This window comes from Sarcophilus harrisii, chromosome 2 (genome assembly GCF_902635505.1).
Source record: "Sarcophilus harrisii chromosome 2, mSarHar1.11, whole genome shotgun sequence".
NCBI classification, from domain to species: Eukaryota; Metazoa; Chordata; class Mammalia; order Dasyuromorphia; family Dasyuridae; genus Sarcophilus; species Sarcophilus harrisii.
The window spans coordinates 453884459-453910829 of record NC_045427.1 but is presented as its reverse complement, the minus strand read 5'-3'; the positions used below and the strand labels follow the sequence as shown (position 1 = coordinate 453910829).

Sequence of the window (26371 nt, the reverse complement as noted above, 5' to 3'; positions counted from 1 at the left end):
TTTTGCCTTCCTTCTTGGGGCGGGGAAACGGGGGGAAGGGGAAGGAGGCGGGACTTTGGGTACTGGGTGGGATCTCCTGGTCTATAAAAGTCGGAGCTGCGGCTACGTCGAAGCCATTTGCAAACTAAAAAGTGTTTCACATTCAAGCTTTCTTTCGTGCCGTTTGTGTCCCCATCATGGCCGCGCTCAGCCAGGACCCGAACTTCCAGAAGCTAGTCCAGTGGCACCGCGAGCATGGATCGGAGCTCAACCTCCGGCGCCTTTTTGAGACGGACCAGGACCGCTTCAACCGTTTCAGGTGGGCCCAGGATCAGGGGTTATGGGGAGGGTGGCAGGGTGTGGGCACCCTGGGCTGGCTGGCCGAAGGCGCTGTGGTGGTTGCAAGGCGCCTGCAAGATGGGAGGGCTCCTTGCGGCGCCCTTGGAACATGTGGAGGTGGGGTACGTGGGCATGGTTGTGGGGGATGCTAATTGTCGGCCTCTCTTGAAGCGTTGGGTTGGGGGGGAAGCAGAAAGGAGAGACCCTGGATTCCCCTCTTTGCCTGGAAGCTGTCCTAAGAGCTGGGAAGGAGGCTCAGGAGCCGCCTCCTTTTGCCCTTGACTCCTCCTTGCAGCGGGTTACGTGCGGGGGAGCACACACAGGGAAGGAGATCAACACATTGGAAGAGACTTGCGTGCAAGAGGGGGCCTGGGGAGATACTCCGTGAAAGAATCTAACTCAGTGCTCTTCACACAGCCAGAGAGATGTACGTGCGGAGAGACACGCGCTGAAGGAAGCTAATGTGACATTCACACTGAGAGAGACATGCACTGTCTCATTCACGGTGGGGGTGGGGTAGATTATCTCGAACCGTGATACACGCTGGGGTAGGGATTATCACGGAACAAATGGCGAGGCGGAGGAAGGAATAATTATCTATGGTAGTGGGGGGTGAGGTTGGGGTTGGGGGTGGCCGAAAGAATCACTTGCATCTGTAGCGGTAGAGAGAGAAATAGAGCAGCACACAGTGTGATGCACTTACATAAAATAAGATAAATAGGAAGAGCGATGTACAAGTTGGGGGACAGGAGGAAGACAGTCATACACAAGGAAGAGAAGTGACCACATGGCCCAGTTAAAGTCACATTCCCTGGGACACACCCCAGGGAACTAACAGATTCATTCAGTAGTGTTGCTCTGTTCCGGTTCATGCCTTACCCACCCAGTGGATGTGCTTAGTCATGATGGGAAGTCGAAGTATAACCCACTCCCATCTTTTCCCACTTCTATTCCTGGACTTTAATTCTCTCCTATTTTATTTTCAGTTTTGAATTTTTCCCCCTGCCTTTCCTTGGCCCCCAGCCATTGAGAAGACAAAAAGCATTCCTCACTTTCCCATGACACCAGATCTTTCTTTCCTTTTATTGGGGAAAAGTGAGTAAAATTGAGGAGTAATCTTGAATTTCTCTGCCTCATTACTTTTACTTAACATTTTAGCATTCTGATATGAGGCATACCAAGACTTGCAAATGATCTGATCAAGTCCAGTCAACAAGAATTTATTAAGCATTTAACTAGAACCCAGGCCTTGTGCTAAGTGCTGAGGATATAAAGAATGGCCAAAAAGAAAAAAGAAAAAAAGCATCTATCTTTAAGAACTCATCTTCTAATAGGTGAACAACATGCAAATAACTATGTACATAACTGATATATATATATGTTATATATAAATATATATGAAATATATATGTGTGTGTGTGTGTGTGTGTCTGTGAAAATCCCAGGAAAGGTATTAGCAAAATGATCAGTGAGGACGACTCCCTCTTTCCCTCCCTTCCTCTTAAAGGCAACTAGGTCAATCAATGGATAGAGTACTGGGCTGGAAGTCAGGAACCCGAGTTCAAATTTGGCCTAAGATACACTGGTTGTATAACCCCAAGCAAAAACCTTAACCTTTGCTTGCCTCAGCTTCCTTAACTGAAAAATGGGAATAATATAATACCTATCTCAAAGGATTGTGAGGATTAAATTTGGCACATTGCTTAACAGATAATAGGTATTTAATAAATGCTTATTCCTTTTCTTTCCCTACTTGCTATTGATATAGTATGCTAGATACTGTGATAAATACTTGGGATACAAAAAGGGAGAAAAAGACAGTCCCTGCTCTCAAGGAGCTCATAATCTATAAGGAAACTCCAAGTATACAACTATATATAAACAATCTGTATTCAGGATAAATAGGAAGGCACTAGAAATTACACTAAGAAAATTGGGAAAGCCTCCCTGTAGAATATGGGCACAGCCCGAGAAAATGCCTAGAGCAGAGAGATAGCTGTTTCTTGTTGGTGGAAGAGCAAGGAGGTTAGTGTCATTGAATTATAGAATAAAAAGATTGAGAAGATAGGGGTTAGATTAGAAAGGGCTTGAAAAGCCCAACAGAATTTGTTCTTTGAGTTATAGGGAACTACTGAAGTTTTCTTGAATATAGGGGAAGGTGACATGGTTGGATCTACATTTTAGAAAAATCACTTTGGTGGCTGATTGAAAGATAGATTGGAGTGGGGAAAGACTTGAGCAGGCAAATCCACAACAGGCTATTGTAATAGTCCAAGTGTAAGGTGACCAGGATTTGTACCAAAGTGGTGGCAATATCAGTGTATTAAGAGATTACAAAGGTGAAATTGAGAGGCCTTAGCAATGGATTTTATGTAGGAGTGAGAAATGTTTAGGAGGCAAGAGTGACAACTAGATTGTGAGCATGACAGGTAGAGAGGACACCCTCCTTGGTAAAAGGGAAGTTAGAAGAGGCGAGTTCAGTTTTGGACATGTTGGGTTTAAGATATCTACAGTATATCTAGTTAAGGTGTCTGAAAGGTATTGGAAAGGCAAGACTAGAAATCAGCAGAGAATAAATAGGACAGGGTAAGTAAATCTGAGAATCATCAGCATAAAGATAATTAAATCCATAAAAGCTGATCATATGAAGTAGTATATATAGAGAAGAGGACTCTGGACAGAATCTTGTGGGACATCTACAATTGGAGAGATAACTTGGATAAGGATCCAGCAAGAGAGCAGTCTTAAAAGTAGAAGAGAGTGGTGTTCTGAAAACCTAGAGAGAAGAGAGCTTTAAGAAGAGATTGATTAGCAGTATCAAAAAAAGGTCAAGAAGAAAGAATTGAGAAAAGGCCACTGGAATTGGCAATTAAGAGGTCATTGGTAACTTTGGAGGAGAAATTCTGGTGGAATAATGAAGTTGGAAGCTGATTTATAGGAGGTTAAGAAGAAAGTGAGTGGAAAGTGAGATACCAGTGTTTGAGCACAAAGGATAGAATAGGAATGATGCTAGGGTCAAGGGAGGGATTTTTTTCAGGATGGGAAAAGAGGAGGGGATATTTGAAGGTGGTATAGAAGGCTGTTGATAGGGAGATAATTGAAAATAAGTGAGAGAAAAGGTCAATTTCAGAGGAGAGAAATAGAATGTGATCTTTTGGAATGTTAGAGGATTTGTCTTGGTAAGAAATAAATCTACTTTTTTTATATGATAGGTGACAGGTAGAGAGTGGGAGAACAGATTGGAAGGTGGAAGACAGGGGAATAGGGTGAATGGTCTAAATGTTTTCTGTAAAATATGAGGCAAGGTTCTTGGCTGAGAAGATAAGAGGAAGGGGAACCATGGGAAGTTTGAAGGGGGGATGTCCCTTTCTTTGTTCATGCCATTCTTCTAGAATGTTCTTTTTCCTCTTGAATTTCTTTGTTGAATTCCTTTCTATCCATTGAAGGCCAGTACAGATGCCTCTTCCTTTATTATTTCCCAATCTCTAATTGGTAACACTTCTTTCATACAAAACTTCATTTGGGACATCTCTCAAATATTCTGTATATTAGTACTTTTTAGTCATTTTTGTTTGTTTTATTCCCATACTAGACTATAAGCTTCATGAGGCAGGGACTTTTTACCTACGCCAGAGAGTAGCCCATTACAAAATATTTTCTGAACTATATTGGTTCCAGATTGTAGAGGTGCTTGAGTGCCAGCCTAAGGACACAGCATCATCTATTTTTCCCTAAGTCTGGCATTGAGATGACTCTTCTTATCAAGCCCAGCTCCTAAAATGGTGCTGAATCCGATTCCCTCTGTCTTCTCCAGCAAATTAGAATTCTTAAGGGCTTTAAATAAAGCCAAGGATTCTTTTGTTTTGTGGGTCCTTTTGGCAGTCTCAGTCCAAGAATTACTCTCAGAATTTCATTTTTAAATACATAAACAATTTTTAAAAAACAAAAACCCCCCAAAAAGCATTCTTAATCAATTACTTTTTTCCCCTTCATATCTTTAATCTTTTCACTGTTTTCTGATTCCTTTCCAATTTCATTCATGCAAGCCTATCTCTCCCATCTTTTTTTCTTTCTGTTCCTTGAGGATGCCGTTCCACTTCCCATCTCCATTTTCTTTTTCCTGGCTCTATTTTTTGTCCAGAATACATTCCTTTCTCATTTCCAACACATAGAATTCCTCTCTCCCTTTAAGACAAAGCTCAGGCTCTGCCATCTGTATGTGAAACTTTCTGATTGTTCTCTATCTTCCACACCTCCCCCACAAACCCTGCTATTGCTAGTTCCCTCCCTTCCTACTGACCTTGCATTTGACTATTTTGTATTTATTTTCTCATATATTTATGTATATGGATTTGTCTTCATTAGAATATTGTTTCATTCTTTCTATTTTTAGACTCAGAGTCTGGTATAATTTGTAGTGCATAATAGGTTACTTAGTATATGAGATCAAGGGAGTAATTCTGAAGAATAGTGACTATAAGTACCAGAGGGGCAGCTAGTATTCAGGTTGAATTCAGGAAGCTACTTCCTGAGTTTTAAATCTTGCCTCAAACACTAGCTATGTCATCTTGGGTAAGTCTCTTAATCCTGTTTGTCTCAGTTTCCTCATCTATAAAATGAGCTGGAGAAGGAAATGGCAAATCACTCCAATATCTCTGCCAAGAAAACCCCAAATGGGATCATGAAGGCTTAGAACAACAAATACCATAAGAGCAAGGTCCTTGTCTAAATTGTATATCTCCTAATGTCTTGAATAAGACTGCAGATAAATGCTTCATAAATATGGAAAGAGAAAGAAGAGAAGAATTGATAACAGTTCTAAAGGGCAGAGAGTGTCCATATTCACTAGGTGCATAGAGGAAGAAGAATCTAAGACCAGGAAAATGTTACTGGTATGGATATCACTGAAGCTGGTGGGGCCAAAGTTTGGTAACCTGAAGTTAGTTCTAGGCACATCTTCCATCAGCTACCTCAAGAAGCTATGTATCCACCTGTTCTATTTTAGACTTGGCTGATAAATATTGGCCACAGAAATCCTATCACTGACTTTAGATACTGGGTAGCTTATTTCTAGGATCATTCAGCCAACAAACTAGACATTATGCTTAGTGCTAGGAGTATTAAAAAAAAAAGGCAAAACAGTTCATTTCTTGAAGGAATTCGCGTTCTAATGGAATGTAGTGTCAGAGGCAGATGGGATTTGGAAGGTAGATAGGCTGTTCTGGAACTGATGAGAATCAAAGATTAAAGATTTCTGTGTGGTCTAGAGGCATCAGAAAGGGGAAGTTTTCCAGAATATGGCAGAAAATCTGTGGAAGAGCCAACTGGTAGCAAGGATTCCATGCTGGGAGACTGACAGGCCAATTGAATTGCTTAAGGCCAGGGAGAAGGGAGAGGATCCTTGTTCTTGCACCTGCTTCTTTGGTGAAAGTTTCCAAGTTGTGAATCATAACTGTGTCTTCAGAATGGAAATTCAATTGAATTTTTTCCCCAAGGTACAAGTTTCCTGTGGGGGAACAGGCTCCTTTTTATAGCTGTAGCTGACCCTAGAGATGATTTCACTTCTAAGAGGTTTGCCCAGGATACCAGGGATGAATGGGTAAGGATGAGTCCTGGGAGAGGCAGAAGGGGAAGATAAAATGAGTGCCAGATTTTTTCTGTTACTTTTTTTTGGCATGTTGTACTAAGTTTGCACTGCTGTTCACTGGGCAATAAGAAGTTGTGATGTTTTATGATGTTGTGTTTTATGATGTTATGATAAGTTTTATGATGTTGCTCAGAGTTGGATTTATGATAAAACAGCCTAATATCTTTCTGTGTGTTCATTTGGTATTCATTCAGTTCTAAGCATTGATCAGATGGTGGAGAGATGATCTGATGCTGATTGACTTTATGGGAATTTACCTTAAGATGCCATTTTTTGGTAGTTTCCTATATTCATCAGATAGTCAGTATATATTCTCAGTTATTCAGCCAACTTGTTTAACCTCCTCTGGCTTTTGTTTCTCCATCTATAAAATGAACTAAAACTACTCTCGAAGTCCCTTCCAACTCTAAATTCTATTGAGAGGAAAAATATAGTTGTCAAAGGAAGTGTTCGTTGATGATGGGGATATGTTATACCAATAGTCACTTCTCCACTGTTGGGGGTGCAAATAGAATCCCCTGTTCCCTTCTGCTGGTTGTTATGGAGCCTCCTAACAGGTTTTTTTTTTTTTTTTTCACAGCTTGAATCTGGACACTAAAAATGGACACATCCTTGTGGATTATTCCAAGAACCTTATCACAGAAGATGTGATGAAGATGCTTATTGAACTGGTAATTTCACTTTGAAAAGCTTGGTCAGTGCTCTGGATTATGTTTTGAGGATTAATGTTATTAGTTTAGAAACTCCTTCCTTAGATTACAAACCAGTAACTGTCTAAAATTTATAATCTTAGAGAGTTACCTGGGGTGCTTAACCAGTATATGTCATGATCAGTTTAGTTAATATATGCCAAAGGAAAAACCTGAAGCCAGTTCTTTTTTTTTTTTTTTTTTTAATTTTAAATTTTATTTTTATTTAATAGCCTTTTATTTACAGGTTATATGTATGGGTAACATTACAGCATTGACAATTGCCAAACCTTTTGTTCCAATTTTTCCCCTCCTTCTCCTCATCCCCTCACTTAGATGGCAGGATGACTAGTAGATGTTAAACATGTTAAAATATAAATTAGATACACAATAAGTATACATGACCAGTTCTTTCTGATTTTGAGTCCAGTTCTCTGATGACCACTATTGTAATATTCTCTCTAAAATGTAATGTTCTCTGTTGAGGTTTTCTTGGGGTCTCTGGGAGCAGTCTTCATTTTATTTCAGTAATCGCCACACAAGTAGCCAGGGGTTAAAGTCCAAATCCTTTATTGTCTCCTTCAAAGTCTTGTCTACTTCATTTGGGGCTCAACTAGTTTTTCTGGAGGCCTTCTCTGGCTTCTGAATCTGCCCGACTTCCAAGGGTTTGTGCTTCAGCCTCTAGCCACAACAAAGGTGGAAGATGGAATGAATCTGTCTCAGCCTCCAAGAGCTGCTATTGGACTTGTCCTTTTTTGGCCCTGAGAGCTTCTAGCTTATATGATATACACTGAGTACAAACCAATCATTCTTATCACTAGGAAACCACTATTTGTTATAGGATTAAATCAGTGCTAAACGAGATTAACCATTGTCTCCTCAATTCCACTTAGTACCTTGTTTCAAGTTCTGCCCCATAATATCTCTTTGTAGAATTAAATCAATCATATTGAACCATGCTAACTTAGATAACTTGTCTCTATCAAATCCACTGACTTTGTACCTTGTAAGAATCCTTTTGTTTCAAGTTCAGAGTTCTGGCCCATAACACATTGTAGCATTGTTTGTTTCTTTTGAGAGTTAGAGACTACTTGTAAAACTATTTAGCATAACTAGCAAGCAGAGGGTTCTTCTTTCTAAAATTCATTGTTTTCCCAGACTCCCTGTTTCTTTATACGTAGGATTTGGTTATGTTTAATCTCTCCTGGCAATCAACCATGGATCCAGAGAGAGTTACTTATTTCTCCAGGCACCTCAGGGATAGGGTCTTCATTTCATGTTTCTTGTTCTTTCGGAACTTGTCAAATGAAAAAGTGACTCCCTCGATTTAGCAAGGATCATGATTCATGGGGGGGACAGACATTGGGCACCTTCAACAGATTAGTTTACTTTTTTTCTTCTCAGGCTAAGTCTCGTGGGGTGGAAAATGCTCGAGAACAAATGTTCAAGGGGAATAAGATCAATTTCACGGAGGTAAGTATGGTTCAGCTCAGGCTGATGGTTTGAAATTCCCTGTTGGTAATGACTTGGACCTTCTTTTCCTTTAGAACAATGAGCTTTGTGGCTACTTGGCATAGACAACAAGTTTTAGGTAGGCAGACACTAAGACAGGTAAACACAGCTGAGTTTGTGCTTGAAACAGTAGGATTCTTCCAGAACCAGTTGTAAGATCAGAACAATGGGTGATGGAACAGAGGAAAGAGCAGCAGCTCTGGAATCGGAGGATTTGAAGGATGGAGGCCTTGGAAAATCATCTAATCAATGCACTTATTTTACCCAGGAAGAAACTGAGACTTGGGAAGTGGAAGTCGTTAGTGTCAGAGCCCAGGCATTTAGAACCAAATTCCCTTGATTCCGCAGTGTTCTCTTTGGCCTTGTATTGCCTCCCATCCTCTAGGGCACACTTGGCTTTCTGCACTGTCACTGCGTGGTTTTGTTATGTAATGCTCTTAGCAATACCAGTATGGTGGCAGATGTTTCAACATGCTCATTGCAAGACTTGTTCCATTAAAGATGAATGTTGTTGGGGCACAGGCCTCTCACCTTACGGAATCAGGAGGTTGCCTCCAATGGGGGAAGACCAGAGTTTGAACTGTTACAGAAGATAGTGCCTTTGCTGAATCCATACCATAGGAAGCAGAAATGTCTGAACTTCTGCATTTTAGGAGCAGCAAAATACTATTTCAGAAGACATAAATTACTAGAGTTCCTCCCTTCTACCTTCTTCCTCTTGTGGAACGTTTCCTTTTGAATTTAATAACCATTAATTCCAAGGATCCCTATGAGTTTATTTAGTAAGAAAACTGGTACAGTGTGAAAAAGGACTGAGGAACTTGAGGATTTGTATTTGAATCCCTACTCTACATGTTACTTTGGAAAAATTATTTAATCTCCTTGGTCCTGTTTTCTCTCTTCTGTAAAATGAGTCCATTAAGGTTCTTTTCAGTTCTAGAACTATGATCCTATGATCTTTTCCCCCTTAAATTTACTTGTGTTGGCGGTTTTTTTGGGTAATCCAATGCAACAAACAGTTCTTAGGAAGCTTTTGTGTAAGGAAGGGGCTAGGGAATACGAATACCAAACTGAAATAGTCTCTGCCCTTAAGGAACTTAAATTCTACTGCAGAAATAAAGCATTTACACATAGAAATATATTTTCAAGTAATTTGAAGAGGAAACAGAATCAGTAAAGATCAGCAGAAGGATGTAGAATTGATATTTTTAAAAGAAAAATCAGGTTCCTGAATGGAGGTCAAAGGGTGGTATTCCATGTATAAGTTTCACTTTATAAGGATGCTTGGAGATGGGTGGAATGTTGAGTTGGGGGGAAATGTTGGTTTGTATTTTATTTTAATGGTCATTAGGAAGCCACTGAAGTTGAGTAGAGATTTGATATGATCATATCTGTGGTTTAGGAACATTGTTTTGGCAGTTTCTTGGAGGATAGATTGGAGAATATAAAGACTTTAAGTTGAGGGAACAATTAAGGAGGCTTCCCAAGAGTCTGATCAACAGATAATGAAGACCTGAACTGGGATGGTGTTTCTAGGAATCTGAAGTGCCAGGTTCCAGGAATGGGAGGTAGTGTTGAGGAAACAGGGAGTGAGATGGTAATCTCATCCTTTCTATTTAGTCCCTTTAAAATCTGGAGCACTTGTGAATCAGAGAAAATAGACAACAATCCTAAGAATAGAATTAGGCTTGTCTTGATTTCTATGGGATCATCTGTTAATTGACCTAAGCAAGAAAGACTTTATGAGGAGGTAGATTTTGAAAGTTTGGAGGAATTGGAATGTTGAGAGGATCAGGGCAGGGCCAGGTTACCAGAGGATTAGGAAGAGTCACTCCTTGTGCCTTTGTTCTTATTGTTTCACTTTGCCTGTAATGTCCTTTCTCCTTCCACCTGTACCTCTAAATAATCAAACTTTAACATCCAGCTCAAATGTCACCTCTGTAAAATCTTTCCTGATTACTTCAACTTATAATGTCTCCTTTAATAGTTTGCATTAGTCCCTTACTGCTGAGTGAGGAAACCTTCAAATGATCAGATATTCACTGTTCTTACCCTTCCCCGAGTACCCAGCTCTGAGATACTGGGGAAATATATCCTTACCCGTATGGAGTTCGGCGTTTATACTAACTTAGTCCTAGCCTGACTGCTAGTATTATTCTTTAAAGGTGTGTACTGTATATTTTTTTTTTTCATGGATAATCTAGTTTGTTTTGATGCCTGTTGGGTCCTGTAGGCTGCACTTCCTGGAAAAGACTTAATCAGCCCCAGTTATTCTTACCTGGCACTTACTTTAGTATTGATTTCAACTTGAGTGACCTGAGGAACCCGATTTGTGTTACAATCTGACTTGGAGACCAGCAATGTGCTTTGGACTATGTTGGGTGTTATGTCAAATGTTTCTCAGCCAGCTTATGTCTTTTTTGACTCCCTTTTCTTGTAGGACCGGGCTGTGCTCCATGTGGCATTACGAAATCGCTCCAACACACCCATGCTTGTGGATGGCAAGGACGTGATACCAGAAGTGAACAAAGTGCTGCAGAAAATGAAGGCATTCTGCCAGGTACTAACTGTACATATTACGTGGGGTCTCAGGGAAGTGAGTATGTGGGTGTGTCTTTCACTTTGAATTTGTGGGTGTATGCTGTACATGTCTGCATCGATGAATGGGGGAGAAGGAAAGAGGGGCACAATTGTGTGGGATGTCACTGTAGTGGATGTGGACAGCTGTGAAACACTATGTATGTATCCCATGTTAGGTTTGCTTGTGAAGGAAGACAATGAGATAAAGGAGATATTGCTTGAGTGGTGGACAAGATGAGAGAGCTGACAAGCTGACACGTTCTTCATTCTCTTTGTAGTCTTCTGGCTTTTTTTCCCAGCATATCCTCTACTTCCCACTCTGGGGTCTGGGTACAGAGATGTCTGTGAGACTTGGAGGATGAGCCTGAGCCCTTGGCTCAGAATGGGAAGTTAGTTTTGTTGGGACTTCTCTGAGCCACTGATTGATTAGAATGTCTGTCTGTCTTCAGTGAAGGACCTTTCCATAAATCCTTGCTCTGAAGAGGAGCCTGACCACCCGACAGTTTGTTCCTTTTATACAGGCCATTCGCGTGGGTCATCACTTGGTGCTTCTTTCTGTGTTGGTGTATGGTAACCATTTGCTGCTGCTTTTTCCTCTGCTTTTTTAATTTTGAAACTATCTGAAGAAGGGGAATGTCTGTGACACTGGCTTACTAAATGGATCTTTCCTTTTTTTTTTTTTTAATTTCTCTTTCTCTGCTCAGCCTAGCCCTTGGCATAATTCACCAAAACACTAACGCCTCTGTTCTCTCATACAATTAGTCTGAACTTTGAGGCCTGAAAATCCTAAGCTTTGGTTCATGTTCTAGTCAATTGCATTGGTTCCTGTTTGAGACCTGGTTAAGAGCCAAACTGAGAATGAATGAGCACTGGGGTGGGTAGCATGAGGAAAGGGCCTTTAATTTTTAAGAAATAAATCCGAGGGACTGTTTAACAATTGCCAGATGGCTTCTCTTTATTCTTTTTATAATAGCAATAATAATAATAACTGCTAACTTCGTTCTGCAAAATGCTTTACATGTATTTTCTCATTTGATCCTTTTTCTTTCTCTTTGGAAAAAGTGGTTTGAAAGTGGTATGAGTTTTGGCCATCTGTCCTGTTCAGAGTAAGGGAAGGGAAGAATGGTAGCCCTTGTAATAGTGGTGGCTCTGGTGGCTTGTCTGTAGATCAGGATGAATGGTCAGAGATACAATGGAGGTGAAGATGAAGTGGTGGGGGGCGGGGAATAATTTTCCTTTTATGGCATTTTGGAGACTAGTTAAAAGGTACCCAAGAAACTTCCAATGAAGGGTTCTCATGTTCTGGAGCACAGGGGACCTATTTGACACTCATTCTCTGGCTCTGATTGTAACTGCTTGGACTTTAACATAAAATCTCCCAAAAAAATAGTGATTTGTCCAAGGTCACAGAAACAGTGGGCCCCAGAGGAAAGATGTGCACCAAGTCCTCTGGTGCCAGAATCAATATTATTTCTGCTGTACCACATTAAATATATATTTTCTAGAGATATTGTCTTATATGGATGCCACATATGTAATCTACACCATTTTGGGTCTCTTCCACAGCTCTTTTGTATAGCAAATGTGTTTGTGTGATGTTGTTTTAAGATTTCTATGTTGTGCTCATATAGAAGGAGGGCAGGAAGAAGGGGGGAAAAACACTTATTAAGCTTCTACCCTGTGCTGTGCTTTTACAAATAGTATCTCATTTGATCTTCACAACACTGGGAGGTGCTATTATTATTCCCATTTTATAGATAAGGAAACTGAGACAGAAAATTAAGTGACTTAATTTCATAGTTTCAGTGTTTCATAGCTAGTAAGTGTCTCAGGTCTGATTTGAACTTGAGTCTTCTTGACTCCCAAGTCCAGTGCTCTATCCACTGAATCATTTCTCTTTAGAAAATAGTGATAGAGTGCTAGACTTGGAATCAGAAAGCTCTGGATTCAATTTCTTTGTGCCTCACTTTCCTTATCTGTAACATAAGACAGTTGTACTCAATGGCCTCTAAGATCCTTTCTAGGTTTAAATTTGATCTTAAGATGTGTGGTTTAAGTAACTATGGCCTTTACTATTTGGGCTGAGATTTCTAGGGAACTTTTTTCTTTTTGCTGAGGCAATTGGGGTTAAGTGACTTGCCCAGAGTCACACAGCCAGGAAGTGTTAAGTGTTTGAGGTCAAATTTGAACTCGAATCCTCCTGACTTAAGAGCTGGTGCTCTATCCATTGGGCCACTTAGTGGCCCCCAAGGAAATGTTTTAATGAGTATTGAACTCCCAAGAGGCCTGTGGGAAAAGTATCTGGGGGGGGGGGGGGGGAGAAGGGCGGCAATACATGTATATTTGTGGGGTAAGATTATAGCACAAAATAGCTGGTGACTTAGTGAAAATTACCATTCTCCGAAGCTAGAGAAGAAATGAGTAAGGAGCCAAAGCCTTGGTATGAACACTTCTTTGGGAGTAGCACAGCATGTGTGCTGGAAACCTGAACCTGAATGAGCTTGATGTGAACTTCTTGGTTTGCTTGCAGCGTGTTCGTGGTGGAGACTGGAAAGGCTACACCGGGAAGGCAATTACAGATGTGATCAACATCGGCATCGGAGGGTCTGACTTGGTAAGTCAGTTTCGGAAGTGTACGAGCCTTTCTTCCCTTCGTTGCTTGTCTAGTTGAACCTGATCCCTGTGCTTGTGGTTCTATTTGTAGGGTCCTCTGATGGTGACAGAAGCCCTGAAGCCCTACTCCAAAGGAGGTCCTCGAGTCTGGTTTGTCTCCAATATTGACGGCACCCATATTGCCAAGACTCTTGCCGAACTCAATCCTGAAACTTCCCTCTTCATCATTGCTTCAAAGGTATGGGGTAGATAACTTTTTTTTTTAATAGCTTTTTAGTTTCAAAATACATGCAAAGATAATTTTCCATTTGTAATGCTGTGCAAGTCACTTAATTTTCTGTCAGTTTCCTTATCTATAAAATGGGAATAATAATAGCACCTTCCAGTGTTGTAAAGATCAAATGAGATACTATTTGTAAAAGGAGAGCACAGGGTAAGTCCTTAATAAGCAATGCTGCACAAAAAATCAGATCAAAAAAAGGAAAGAAATGAAGAAGAAAACAAAAAGCAAGCAAACAGCAAAAAAGATGAAAATACTATGTTGATCTGATCCACATTCAGCCCTCAGTCCTTTTTCTGGATGTAGATGGCTTTCTCCATGACAGATCTATTGGAAATAGTCTGAATCACCTCATTGTTGAAAAGAGTCAAGCCAGTCACAGTTGATTATCACATAATCTTGTTGCTGTGTACAGTGTTCTCTTGGTTTCTACTCACTTCACTTAGCATCAGTTCATGGGCAAATACCTTTTCAAGTTGGTTTGAGATGTGACTGAAAAGGGGCTGATAAAAGTTTGGATTTGATAGAAACAGGAAGCATCTAAATAGTTCTGAATACTAAGATGTAAGTGTAGATTGATTTATGAAATACTGTGCTTGAAATTTTGAGTATAATGATAAATGTGAAAATATGTTTAGAATTGCACATGTTTAACCTACATTAGATTGCTTGCTGTCTAGGGGAGAGAATTATGTATTTTGAAAATTAAAAGCTATTTTTATAAAAATAAATTTTGAGCATAAAACACTGATAATTTAAATGTACTAGAAAAAATCTCTGATCAAAGGAATCCTGCAATGTATTTTGTAAAGTGACAGAATATTTTGTAAAGAAATTGGCTTTTACTTATTTCTCTAGAATAAAACTGTTGGCTTTTCCCTTGTGTCTATCTTGCTAGCTCTCAGTTATTTCTGAGTGGATTTATCTGTCCTTGAGTCTTAGGCAACCACCCTGGAACAAGGAAATGGTTTTTTAGAAATATGGTTTTCATTTTGAAATGAAGGTTGCTACCCAAGCTAGACTCTTTAGCATGGCTGGACTTCTGTGGGAAGTATGAGGCTTAGTGTATGAAGATATATATGGAGGTCCTGATTTCTGGTCTTTAAAAGTGGATGATGAACTGGGCAGGGGCTGCTGGTGATGTAGAATATGAATCCTGCAGAGAGCAGGAGCTGATCTGTTCCTGATGCCATCCCTCCCACCCATAACTTGACAGGTTTGCTTTCAGAGGGACAGAGAGGCCTCTGCTCACTCCTAGAATCTGGGTTGATCTCACTGATGCTCATTTTGGTGATATTTGAAAGGCTAGTATTGTCCTGCATGGAAGAGTCTATGTCTTTGAGTGCCCCCTAGAAGCACATGGCTGTACATTTGAGGAGCTGTAAGAACACAGAAAGAACCTTTTCTCTTTATGCCCCAAAATGAGATTTCCAAATTGGCCTCCAATTCTCCCTTCTACATAACTGGTCTGCTTCTCTTTAAATGCTCTTTGATGGTTTACCCTCTCCCAGGTTATAGCCACAGCCATTATGATATCCACTGTGGTAGATGGGTGATAGCTATGGACATAGTATATGCTATAGCACATGTATGAATACTGTGGGTAGGGCATTTACCATAGCATGTGTGAGAAGTTGACAGCTGGGGGTATGACATCATGACACTTGTATGTGAGTCTCACAGCTTTGTTTTCTGACCTGCAGACATTCACCACCCAGGAGACCATCACCAATGCAGAGACAGCCAAGGAGTGGTTCCTCCAGGCAGCAAAGGACGTAAGTGAGACACACTTTGCATCATGTCTTGCTTCCTATGGTCAACTGACTTAAAGTCCTCAAAAATTGCTGGCATGGAAGTACTTCCCTGGGAAACCATATATATGCCTGGACAACATAGACATATTTGTCATTAACTGGGGGCCCTTGGGGTCTTTTAATCATATCTGCTTTGGCTTAGGAGGGACAAGGTAGGAATGTTAAGGCTTTGATGGGGAATAGTAAATTTCAGTTGATATCACCATGGAGGAAGGAGAGTTAGAAAGGAAGAAGATAAGAGAGGGTGTAAGGGAGGGAGATGATGCTGGGTAAGCACAGGATGGAAAAGGAAACTGGAATGACTATCATTGGAGGAGGGGGACCACAGGGTCTGTTTGGGATAAGTCTGAGAGGTTTTCATATTTGACGTCTAAAGAGCAATTAGAAATGGCTCTTCACTTTTGAATTTAAGGTGTCTGTTAACTAAATTTCATTATTTTCTTACCTCCTGCTGAGTGTCTTCAGTGACTGTTGAACAGTAGATATTTTTGATGATTAAAAAATACTTTTCACCTTAAATGCTTGAGTCAACCATGATGTACGTTTCCTACAACACGTGTTGAAAGATCTGGCCTGAGTGGCTTCATCACTGATTTAATGAGAGGGACCATTATAACCACTGAAATAAAAGTATGTTAGATCTTCCCAAAATTGTATTCACATCCATGGTTTCGTTCTTGCCTCAGAACTAGGAAGATAGATGTAAGACAGCAGTTTACCACCATTTTACAAATGAGAATACTAAGGCTCGGGGAGGTGAGTTTCTTTTCTCAGAGTCATGCAATGAATGAGTCACTGGGAGAACAAGGATAAGGACCCAGGTCTTTTTACCCCCTCCAGGGTTTTTTCCATTGCAGTGTATCAAAAAAAGCATTTGAAAAGAACTTTTGTTGATTTTTGTTAATACTTTTGCCATCTCTGGGCTGAGAATCATTCAGACACTGGGACAGTTGCCCTGAGCCAAGATCTTGTGGCTTGCCAGCAACAGTCGCACTATATCTCTGGCTCGTGGTCAGGGAATGGGCTTTTGCAAAATTTTGCAACAGCTGGTAGGGAGATGGGGTTATTTTTGGACTCTGCTCCCATTCCTGTGGACAAGCTGACTGCTTGAGAGATGAGAAAGGGAGGGCCTGGAAGAGGAGAATGTGAATACTTGGGGTGTTTTGGGTCATCATGGAACAATAAGAGTGAACCAGTGGATATGGTATGGGATTCGGGGTCTAGAGACCTAGATTCAATGTCTCGCTCTGCACAGAGCACTAAGCTATTGCATTCTGTACACTTCATCTCTCAAGGGCCCATTTTCCTTATGTAAATCAAGTAGGGTTGCAGGTCCTAAAATCATAATTTTCTGGAAGTTTAATGATATTTAATTGGATGTGCCCTTTGGCAGATACCTAAATAGCACTGCCAAATTTTCTTTGTAAGGATGTTGGGAAAACTTGGTGAGGTCACAGAAATAGAAGTGCCTTTTTGGGGGGGGTGGGGGGTGGAGGCAGTCAGGGTTTAAATGACTTATCCAGGATCACACAACTAATATTTGTCTGAGGCTAGATTTAAATTCAGGTCCTCCTGATTTTAGAGCTGGTGCTCTATTTATGGCACTAGTTCACTGTTCCAAAATCTTAATTTCCTAGAGATGTGTATATGTGAATTATTACCATTATTATCTGCCTTCTAGCCTTAGCTTAATTCTCTTTTTTTCCCTCTTTTAGCCTTCAGCTGTGGCAAAGCACTTTGTGGCCTTGTCTACCAATGCAGTAAGTATGTATGTGTTTGCCTTGGTCTTAAACTCCCATGCCTTCAGGTTCACAATTTGTGTCTGAGAGGTGGATCTTCAAGGACATGTTTTCATCCTCCTTCTCCAAAGATGGGCCCTAAAATGCCTGCCAGTTAGGAACTATCTGAACCAAACTCATATCTCACTATACAGAAGGGAAACTTAAGGCCCAGAAAAAGCAAGTGATAGACATACTTAAGGTAATACACTGAAGTCAGTGGCCAACCTTGGACTTGAAGTTTATACTGTGCTTCTCCTTGTTTTTCCCATGTGGTCATGGGTCTTTGTTGTTTAATTATGAGAACATAAAAATGTTCTCTGAAGAGACATTATTGTGGGGAGATAGCTGGCCTCAGTTTGGAAGGGCCTAGTTCTATGTCCTGCCTGGGACAGTCTTGAGGACTATCCATTTACTTTGTAGTGCCTCAGGCAATTCCTTTATTTATTTATTTAGTTTTGGCTGAGGCAATTGGGGTTAAATGACTTGCCCAGGATCATACCCTTTATTTATTTATTTAGTTTTGGCTGAGGCAATTGGGGTTAAATGACTTGCCCAGGATCATACAGATAATAAGTGTTAAGTGTCTGAGGTCACATTTGAACTCGGGTCCTCCTGACTTCAGGGCTGGTGCTATGTCCACTACACCAACTAGCTTCCTCTCAGGGAATTCTTTGAAACTAAAATGAGTAGAAAAGTGAAGTGTCTCTTCCCTGTTATACTGCCTCTGGGAGACAGTTTTGTTGTATGTCATTGATCAGTCTGGTGGTAGATGATAGTAGTAGTGGGACAATGTTGACCCTGGTTTTCTTTTCTCCTATTTATTTTCCCATTTTGTGACTTTTAGACTTTGCCCTTCCCTGTTTTGGCACGAGCCTTGACTTTTCTGGGTTGAGTATGTGGGGATGGGGTGGCTAACCCTGGAATAGCAATTAACTGGAAGCTTAATAATATTTAATTGCAGGTGCCCTTTAGCAGATTAACCTATCTCTAGCTTACTCATGGGTATATGTTTTTTCTGCATGGAGTAATTGCTGATCATATTCATACAATTAAAATTTCTCATTTTTTTTTTCCCACACTAGCCAAAAGTTAAAGACTTTGGAATTGACACTGAAAATATGTTTGAATTCTGGGATGTAAGTACAATTTTCTTTATGCTCTGAGCCATCTGATAGATTTCTAGCTACTGTAAATCACTGAATTTTAAGCAGTCACAAGTAGAAAAAGAAGGGAAGAGGAAGGCATATGGGGGAAGTAGTTTTGGAAACCATTCTTTTCACAAATGTTTATTATGTAGAGCACTGTGCCAGACAATGGAGAAGATAGTTTAGTTTCATGAGATAACTCTAGAGCTGGGATACCTTTGAGAAGTCATCTGGGCCAACTCTGTCATTTTGTAGCAAGCAGATGGAGGTGTGGGAGCTTGCTTAAGTAGCAAGGCCTAGCTCCTTGGACTCCTTTACTTACAGTGCTTTTTCCATTGTGCTGTATGGTTCCTAAGTAAGATTGTCTATGTCCTTATGGCTAGGGGAATTGGGAGCCACTGCAGCAGAGTAGCATGGAAAGAGGGGATTGAATATGGGGCTGGAGGATCTCACTTCAGATTATTACTATCTGTATGGATTTGGTCAAGTTGCTTAACTTTATTCTTTCAGTCTCAGCTTCTTCAGGTATAAAATAAAGGGGTTAGACTAGGTGATGTATGAGATCCAGTTTCTGCTGTAGATCAGTAAATCAACAAGCATCTTAGATATTAAGTGCCTCCTGTTTGCCAGACATTGTACTAGGAACTAGGGAGGGGGAGAGGGGAAGGGGGAGAGATATAAAGACTAAATGAAAACATTCCTTGCTGCAAAGGAGTTTAGATTACATTGGGGAGACAATATGTCTGTGTGTGTCTGTTTGTATATACATAGGAAAGGCCTCATTAACTTGAACTGAATCCTGAAAGAAATTAGGAAATTACATACGCAAGGATGAGAAGGGAGAACTTTCTAGATCTGGGGAAACATCATGTGTGAAGGAAGAAAGAGGAGGTGAAATGTTCTTTTTGAAGAAAAGCAAGAAAGCCAATGTGACTAATGTAGAGTTTGTGAAGGGAGAATAATTGTTATAAGACTGAAAACACAAGAGTGGAACCAAGTTGCAAAATGCCAAATTGTGCCAAACACAAGATTTGACATTTCATCTTAAAGGTGGTAGGATGCTATTGAAATCTGTTGAATAGTGGGACAAGAGAATGTTATGGTTAGCTCTCCACTTAAGAAAAATCACTTTTCCAACTGCGTGGAGGATGGATTAGAATGGGATGTGATTTCAGTCTGTGAAATCAATTATAAGACTATTGTAATACCAAGTGAGAGGTGATGAGAGTTGGAACTAAGGTAGTTCTCAGGAAGAAAAGGAAATGTATAGTAAAAATGACAATTTGACAACTGATTGGAGTGTAGTAAAAGAAAATGAAGAATCAGATGATACTGAGGGTGTGAACCTGCATGTTTGGGAGAATGGATAGATACTGGGAAGTCTGGAAGAGAGATGAATATTGAGAAAAATGGGTTTTGGACATGTTAAGCTTGAGATTCCAGTTTGAAATGTCCAGTAGGTAGGTAGTTGGCAAAGTGGGATTTGGAGCTCAGAGAGACATACTAGAGCCTTTGTGGAAGTTATCCTGCAGAGAAAGGATAAGTGAATCCAGGAAACTACTGAGATTTAATGAGGTCATCAAGGGATGGAGTGTAGGTAGAAAAGAGAAGAAAGGCCAGGAATAAAGCTCTGGGGTATACCCATAGTTAATAATTAATAGGCATGATATGGATGAATATAAACCCAAGAAATCCAAAAAGGATCCATTGGGCATGTAGGAGGGAAATCAAGAGGGAGCAAAGCAGCTCAAAAGCAATCAGTCCATGGGGGAGAAATCAGATTGAGGAGGAGTAGATAAAAAAATATGAGGGAATGGGAATCTATGATTAGAAAACTAGGATAAGTATATTAGAGAGGTACCAGCAAAATCTGTGACATCCAAAGGGGAAAGTGTAATACCAGTGGAGGGAAGGAAACCTTTGTTAGTGTGACAGTACAGATTAGAGAAGGTTTCTTATTCTAAGACCAGAAATTGGGGTAGCATGTGATGACCCAGAAATGCAGAACCTGCCCAAGGCCTTTTGTAAAAGGTCAGAAGTCAAGACTTGCCCTGGAGCCACTGGTAGCAGCTGTCCTGTAATTGGAGCTAATCTACTTGCTTCTCACTACTATTCCCTTGTTGGGAGCAAGCACTGTCTCAGTTATTCTCAGCATTGACATTTCTTTTTAGGTTGTGTGGGCCTAAGAGTGTGGAAAGGTCAGCAAGATGGAAGGCTTGGACCAAGGGCTGAACTGGCTTTGGGGAGCTTAGAGCAGACCCTTGATTGATTACGCCCACATTTGGATTTGAAGCAGGACTGGCCAGCTTATCTTTTATTGCTTGGCATTAGAACTGAGGCTGCAAATGGCCTAAAAGAATAGTGGAATTGGCTGCTGTAGCCTTACCTGTTCTGCTACACCCCCTTTCTCTTCCCCTTCCCCCAAGGGACACACTTTGTTCATTCCTGCAAGGAGATTATTCTGCATTTCACTCCTTCTTAACTAAATCTGCTTATTTTCTCTGTACATGTAACGTGATTTTGTACATGTACAAACCCTTCCCAAAGTCAGAGTAGATATGTTTTTCTTTTTTCTTGGTTTTTGTTAACATTGATTCTGTTTTTTTCTAGTGGGTTGGTGGACGTTACTCGTTGTGGTCAGCTATTGGCCTCTCCATTGCCCTGCATGTTGGTATGTATCAAATTTGGGGAAGGCCCCTGGCTTTCTAGCCCCACACTTAGAATAGTTATGGTATTCCCGTTGGGGACCTTGGGATGTTTTTTCCCCCCACATAGTGTATGAACCTGATTTTATGGTCAGGACCTCTAGCTTCCCATCTAGCATGTGGTAAGCTTAAACACTATAGCCCAAGTAATAATATTACTTGTATAATTCCTCATTTAAACTGCATTAAATTAATCTTTTGCTTCTCAATGTGGCTGGCAAGGGGAGGGATCCCTGGATGGAGAGCACTAATTCACCAATGTTATTTGGATATTCCAAGTTTCTTTTTTTCCTAAGAATTAAAAAGAAGTATTTTCCTTTTTGATTAAATCCAGCTTTCTTTCATAATGCCAAATGTATCCCCAAGGATGGGGAGTAACTCAGAATCAACTATTTTTCACAAGCCTAAAGGGTTGCTTTTGTGGCGTTGATTTCCTGGGAGGGAAAAAAGCCAGGACCCTCCTCCTATTTTTTGGGAAAGATAGAAAGGAGAGAACATTCCTTGCTTAGGAAGTTTTTGTCTCTTAGGTTTTGATAACTTTGAACAGTTGTTATCGGGAGCTCATTGGATGGTAAGTGGCCTTGGTGACATTTACACCATTCATGCCTTTATCAAAAGTGGGTATTTTATAATGAGTGGGTGAGTTTTAATAGTCTCTAGGGGTATAGAAAGAGGGCTTTTTGTCTGATCTCTCTCCCCTAAGTGGTTATGGGCTTCTCTTATTAAGGTCACAGGCCTTGCTTCTAAGACCAGCTCTACCAGGTCATATGTCCCCATGTATTTGCAGTTGATTGTCAGAATCAATGGATTCTGAGCTCTATATTTCCTTCACTTATCAAAGGAGGGGATGAGGAGGTCATGATTGTTTTTGGAGGGGACATGGTAAGAGATCATGCTTGTTTTTTTTGTCTTCCATCTTATATTGTATTAAAGGATAATCACTTCCTCACCACTCCACTGGAAAAGAATGCCCCTGTGCTGCTTGCCGTGCTGGGAGTCTGGTACATTAACTGTTTTGGATGTGAAACTCAGGCCCTGCTGCCCTATGACCAATATATGCATCGCTTTGCTGCCTACTTCCAGCAGGTACAGGGATATTGAGTACCTTGTACTTCACTTTAGCTCTTTCATGAGTTCTTGGCACAGTCATCTCTCATGAGGTGAAGTGAGTAAGCCTAGCCTAAGGGTAAGGACAAATAGCTTGAGGTTTCTCTACCCAGCTTTCTGCCATCCTATCTCTGGGGACTTTTTGCCATCACCTAAAGGGGAAATTTCTCATCCAGTTATGACCCCTCAGATACTGCCTTTTCCTCCTTTTTCCAGGAGCTACTACCCTCTTACTCTTTTTACCAACTAAGCTGTTTCCTGGTGACAGTGATCCCTGAATTCTCTCAGCAAAGGGGCTGCCATTATTGGGATTTTGATTGGGAAACTGGTTGGCTCAATTTAGCCTCTCCCCATTGTGAGGAACGTAGTTCAAAGCCAGGCCTGTGTTCTTACAAAAAGTGTGTGCATGTGGCCCTTGTCTATATGTAGAAGTATACAGGCACATACATATCTATCTATGTACACAAACACACACACACAGATTCATGCATTTATGAGGCTAAAGGGAGAGATGATGTTGTTCTGGTGTGAGTTATGTGAAGTCTTCATTAGCATGGCCTTGGAGACTTGGGCCATAGCTTCAACAAAGGCTGAGCATAGCTATGTTTTCACTTTTTTCTTACTTTCCATCATAGGGTGACATGGAGTCTAATGGGAAGTATATCACCAAGTCAGGAGCCCGGGTTGACTACAGTACGGGCCCCATTGTGTGGGGAGAACCAGGGACCAATGGACAGCATGCTTTTTACCAGCTTATTCACCAGGGTATGAGATGTTTGTGGGACTCTGTTGCAAGGCAAGGTGGCTATACAACTGAAACTGAATTTGGGTCAAGGCTAAGGGGACATTCTGCTTATAGATAGAAAGTTTCAAAGAGACACATTTAAGGTTGATGTATGGAGAAACTTTATAGTACTAAGTTATCCCAAAGAGTCACTCTGCTGCTCAAGAACCTTCAGTGACTTTCTTTTGTCTCTAGAAAAATATATTTACTCCTCTGGCATTTAAAGCCCCTTATACAAACTCTGACTTAAACTTTGCCTTCTAGATTGGTGTGATATTTCTCCTTTTCACAAAGTCTACATTGTAGTTATTTGCCTCCTTTTGTTTGTTTCCCATACTTGGCAGTTCTTTTCCTGATGGCATGTGCCTTTTCAAAAGCTATTTCTCTATGCCTGGAATCTTCTTTCTCTTCCTCTTTGCCTCTTGGCATATTTAAATCCTTAATGCTCAAATTCTACTTCTCCATGTGTGTTTTTTTTTTTTTTTTGCTCTTTTCCTTCATCCACCTTGAAATTACTTGGTATTTAGTTTGTATTTTACCTATTTGTGTACTTATACTTGTTTTCTCTCTTTGAGAGAGAAGATTCTGCAAGCTAGAGATTGCCCAACATCCAACATAATTATAGATATCCAACATAATTATTGAATTGAAGGTGAAAGGGTTAGGAGATATAGTGGGCTCCCCTCCTATTTGAGGTCTTAAAGCAAAGCTGGGATAACCACTTAGCAGGGATTTAGGTGTAGAGGACTTTTGTTTAGATCCTTTGAGATCTGTGGTTCTTGGCTATTCTTATTCTGTTTTGGAGGAAGGGAGTGTTTCTCCTTTTGGGTGGAGTGTAAGGAACTGAACCACCCCTATTCTCTCTCTTTGTAGGTACCCGGATAATTCCTTGTGACTTTCTCATCCCAGTTCAGACGCAGAATCCAATCCGGAATGGTCTCCATCACAAGGTAGAGTGCACAAAAATAAACCCATATCCAATGGAGCTCAGCAGGCCCAAACTGGATTGGAGAGATAAAGAGAGATATCTCTCTCTTTCAATCTTATTTTTGTCATCAAATTAAATTCCTTAGAAGGTGTTGTCTCATTCTTATCCTCATATTTTATCTGCCTGATGCCTAACAAAGTGCTCTGTATAGTAAATACTTAATAAAAAACTTCTTTCCTAGTAGCACTTCTAACATAGTTTGTCTCTCCTGTTAAACCATGTACATACATTTCCTGTTCCCTTGGGGAGGAAGTTGCAAAGTGGGTTCCATTGCTCTTTTCCCTAGATTCTTCTAGCCAACTTCCTAGCTCAGACTGAGGCTCTGATGAAGGGGAAGACGGCAGAGGAGGCACAAAAGGAGCTGGAGGCTGCAGGCAAGAGTGGTGATGACCTGAAGAAGCTGCTGCCTCATAAGGTTTGGGGGAAAGGGATTGGGAGGATGGGCTTTGGAAATGAGACCAATCTGGGTTATATCAGGGCTGATGTTACAGTCTGCACCTCTTGACCGAGACTTTATCCCTTAAGTTGGGAGGCTTTATTCTCTCTCATCAATGTAGCCTCTGTTGCCAGCGTCTGGGTCCCCAGCTGAACACTTCTTGTCCAAACAGGCTATGGCTTGGCACTGCTTTATTTTTGTGGTAGTGGCAGATTCTCTCCATCCTTTTTGTTAGTTTCATAGACAGTAAAGTGGGTTAAGCTAATGGTGCTGTTCTTAGGACCTTGGGTTACCATGAACATATCTGGGATAGAGCTAGGATCAGAGTCTGAGCCTCAGACATGGGGTCTTTTACTTTATTCTTTTCCTTGGGAGTGTTTCAAAATTTCAGCAGCATTGTTTTGCTTTTTTCCTTTAAAGGTCTTTGAGGGGAATCGTCCTACCAATTCCATTGTCTTCACAAAGCTCACTCCTTTCATTCTTGGAGCTTTAATTGGTGAGGAAAAGTAAGAGGGGATTGGGCTTGTGGGACTGGATGGGACTGGCACATTGTCTGACTCTTTTTGCTCTCTCCACAGCCATGTATGAGCACAAGATCTTTGTCCAGGGTGTAATCTGGGATGTCAACAGTTATGATCAGTGGGGGTGAGTGTCTCTGGTTCGTTTCTGGCCTGCAAAGTGTTGGGATGTGTGTCTGAGAGCCCATGATAGAATTTATTCATTATACTTACCAGGGAGTCATTCCCCAATACTTATTTGAGTGGTCATTCTTTAACAACATCATTTTGAGAAATTTCATGTTTTCATCTAGCCTTTTTAGAAGATAGGAATTTCCTTCCATTTAAAATGATACGATCTCCAACTGATCGTGCTGGGGAGGGAGAATGTCTAACATCATCCCCTTATAACTACTTTCCCTCTACCCCTAACTAAGGGGGAGGGCCAGAGATTGCATTGCTTTCAGGGTTTCTATGATGGGTGGGATTTAGTTACTTCTTTGTATCAGTATTTTAAAAAACAAATCTTCCTATTCTTACCCTCAATGTTTGGCCTATAGAGTGGAACTGGGAAAGCAGTTGGCGAAGAAAATTGAGCCCGAGTTGGACTCCGATAAACCTGTGACCTCTCATGATGCCTCCACCAATGGGCTGATCAACTTTATCAAGCAGCACCGAGCCTAAGTCATCAAGCAGCTGCCTGTGCCCCATGACCCATGATCTGTTGTGTTGTGATCTGATCTGTGTTGTAGTGACCACTTGGTTCCTTCCTGCCCTGTCAAATCCTTTAGGGCAGACTCTTTCCTCCTTGTCAGGAAAACAAGTCCCATCTCATGAAGCCGATTCAATCAGTGGATTTAAATGTTTTAAATTTTGTCTGTCACATGCAAACTCATACTCTCCTTCCTTTGCACTGATCAAGTACTCAGCCTTTCCATATACTTTTCAGGGCTGATCTAAAAAAATAAAGATGGCTGGCAAGACTTATGTGGTTGCTTTTTTGCTTTGGTTTGGGGTGGTGGATTATCACATTTTCCTTTCTTTAGTTGTTTAGGGATCCCACAAATTGATTAATAACATGTTCCTATTAAGTCATTTTGCCAAGGCAGGGACAAAACTTTTATTACTAATTCTTACAAATCAAGGGTGGAGAATGTTTGCCTCCTTCTCCCTCCCCCCATGGCAGACCATTATGAGCAGATGATTGAATGATGTTATAAATATCAATGGCCTTTGGCAGAAAAAAGATCCCCCACCCCTACTATGCCTCTTATCCTGTTTCTTAGCTCAGGGATCTTTCTTGGTCCATCTGACCTGCCCTTACTTCTGCCTGAGGAAATGATATTTATGTTGTATTTATTTCTGCTTCCATTCCTTAAATTCAAAAGGAATATAAATTCTGGGTCAGAGATTACCCCAGGGACTGGCAGTACAAAGATAAAAAAAAAAGGCTCTGTCCTGTAGGAGCTTACATT

General features: G+C 40.7%; 1 protein-coding gene across 1 annotated transcript; it reads left to right on the top strand.

Moving 5' to 3' along the window:
• The first annotated feature begins 72 nt into the window (after positions 1–72).
• GPI (glucose-6-phosphate isomerase) lies at positions 73–25879 on the top strand. Its single transcript, XM_003757170.4, has 18 exons — positions 73–298; positions 6546–6636; positions 8059–8127; positions 10607–10726; positions 13277–13360; positions 13451–13597; positions 15343–15414; positions 17169–17213; positions 18317–18370; positions 20990–21050; positions 21612–21655; positions 22018–22170; positions 22827–22956; positions 23849–23925; positions 24250–24378; positions 24820–24895; positions 24978–25044; positions 25457–25879. Exons 1-18 carry the CDS (start codon positions 177–179, stop codon positions 25578–25580), a joined length of 1665 nt encoding a protein of 554 aa, XP_003757218.1. The 5' UTR covers positions 73–176; the 3' UTR covers positions 25581–25879.
• Positions 25880–26371: the final 492 nt, after the last annotated feature.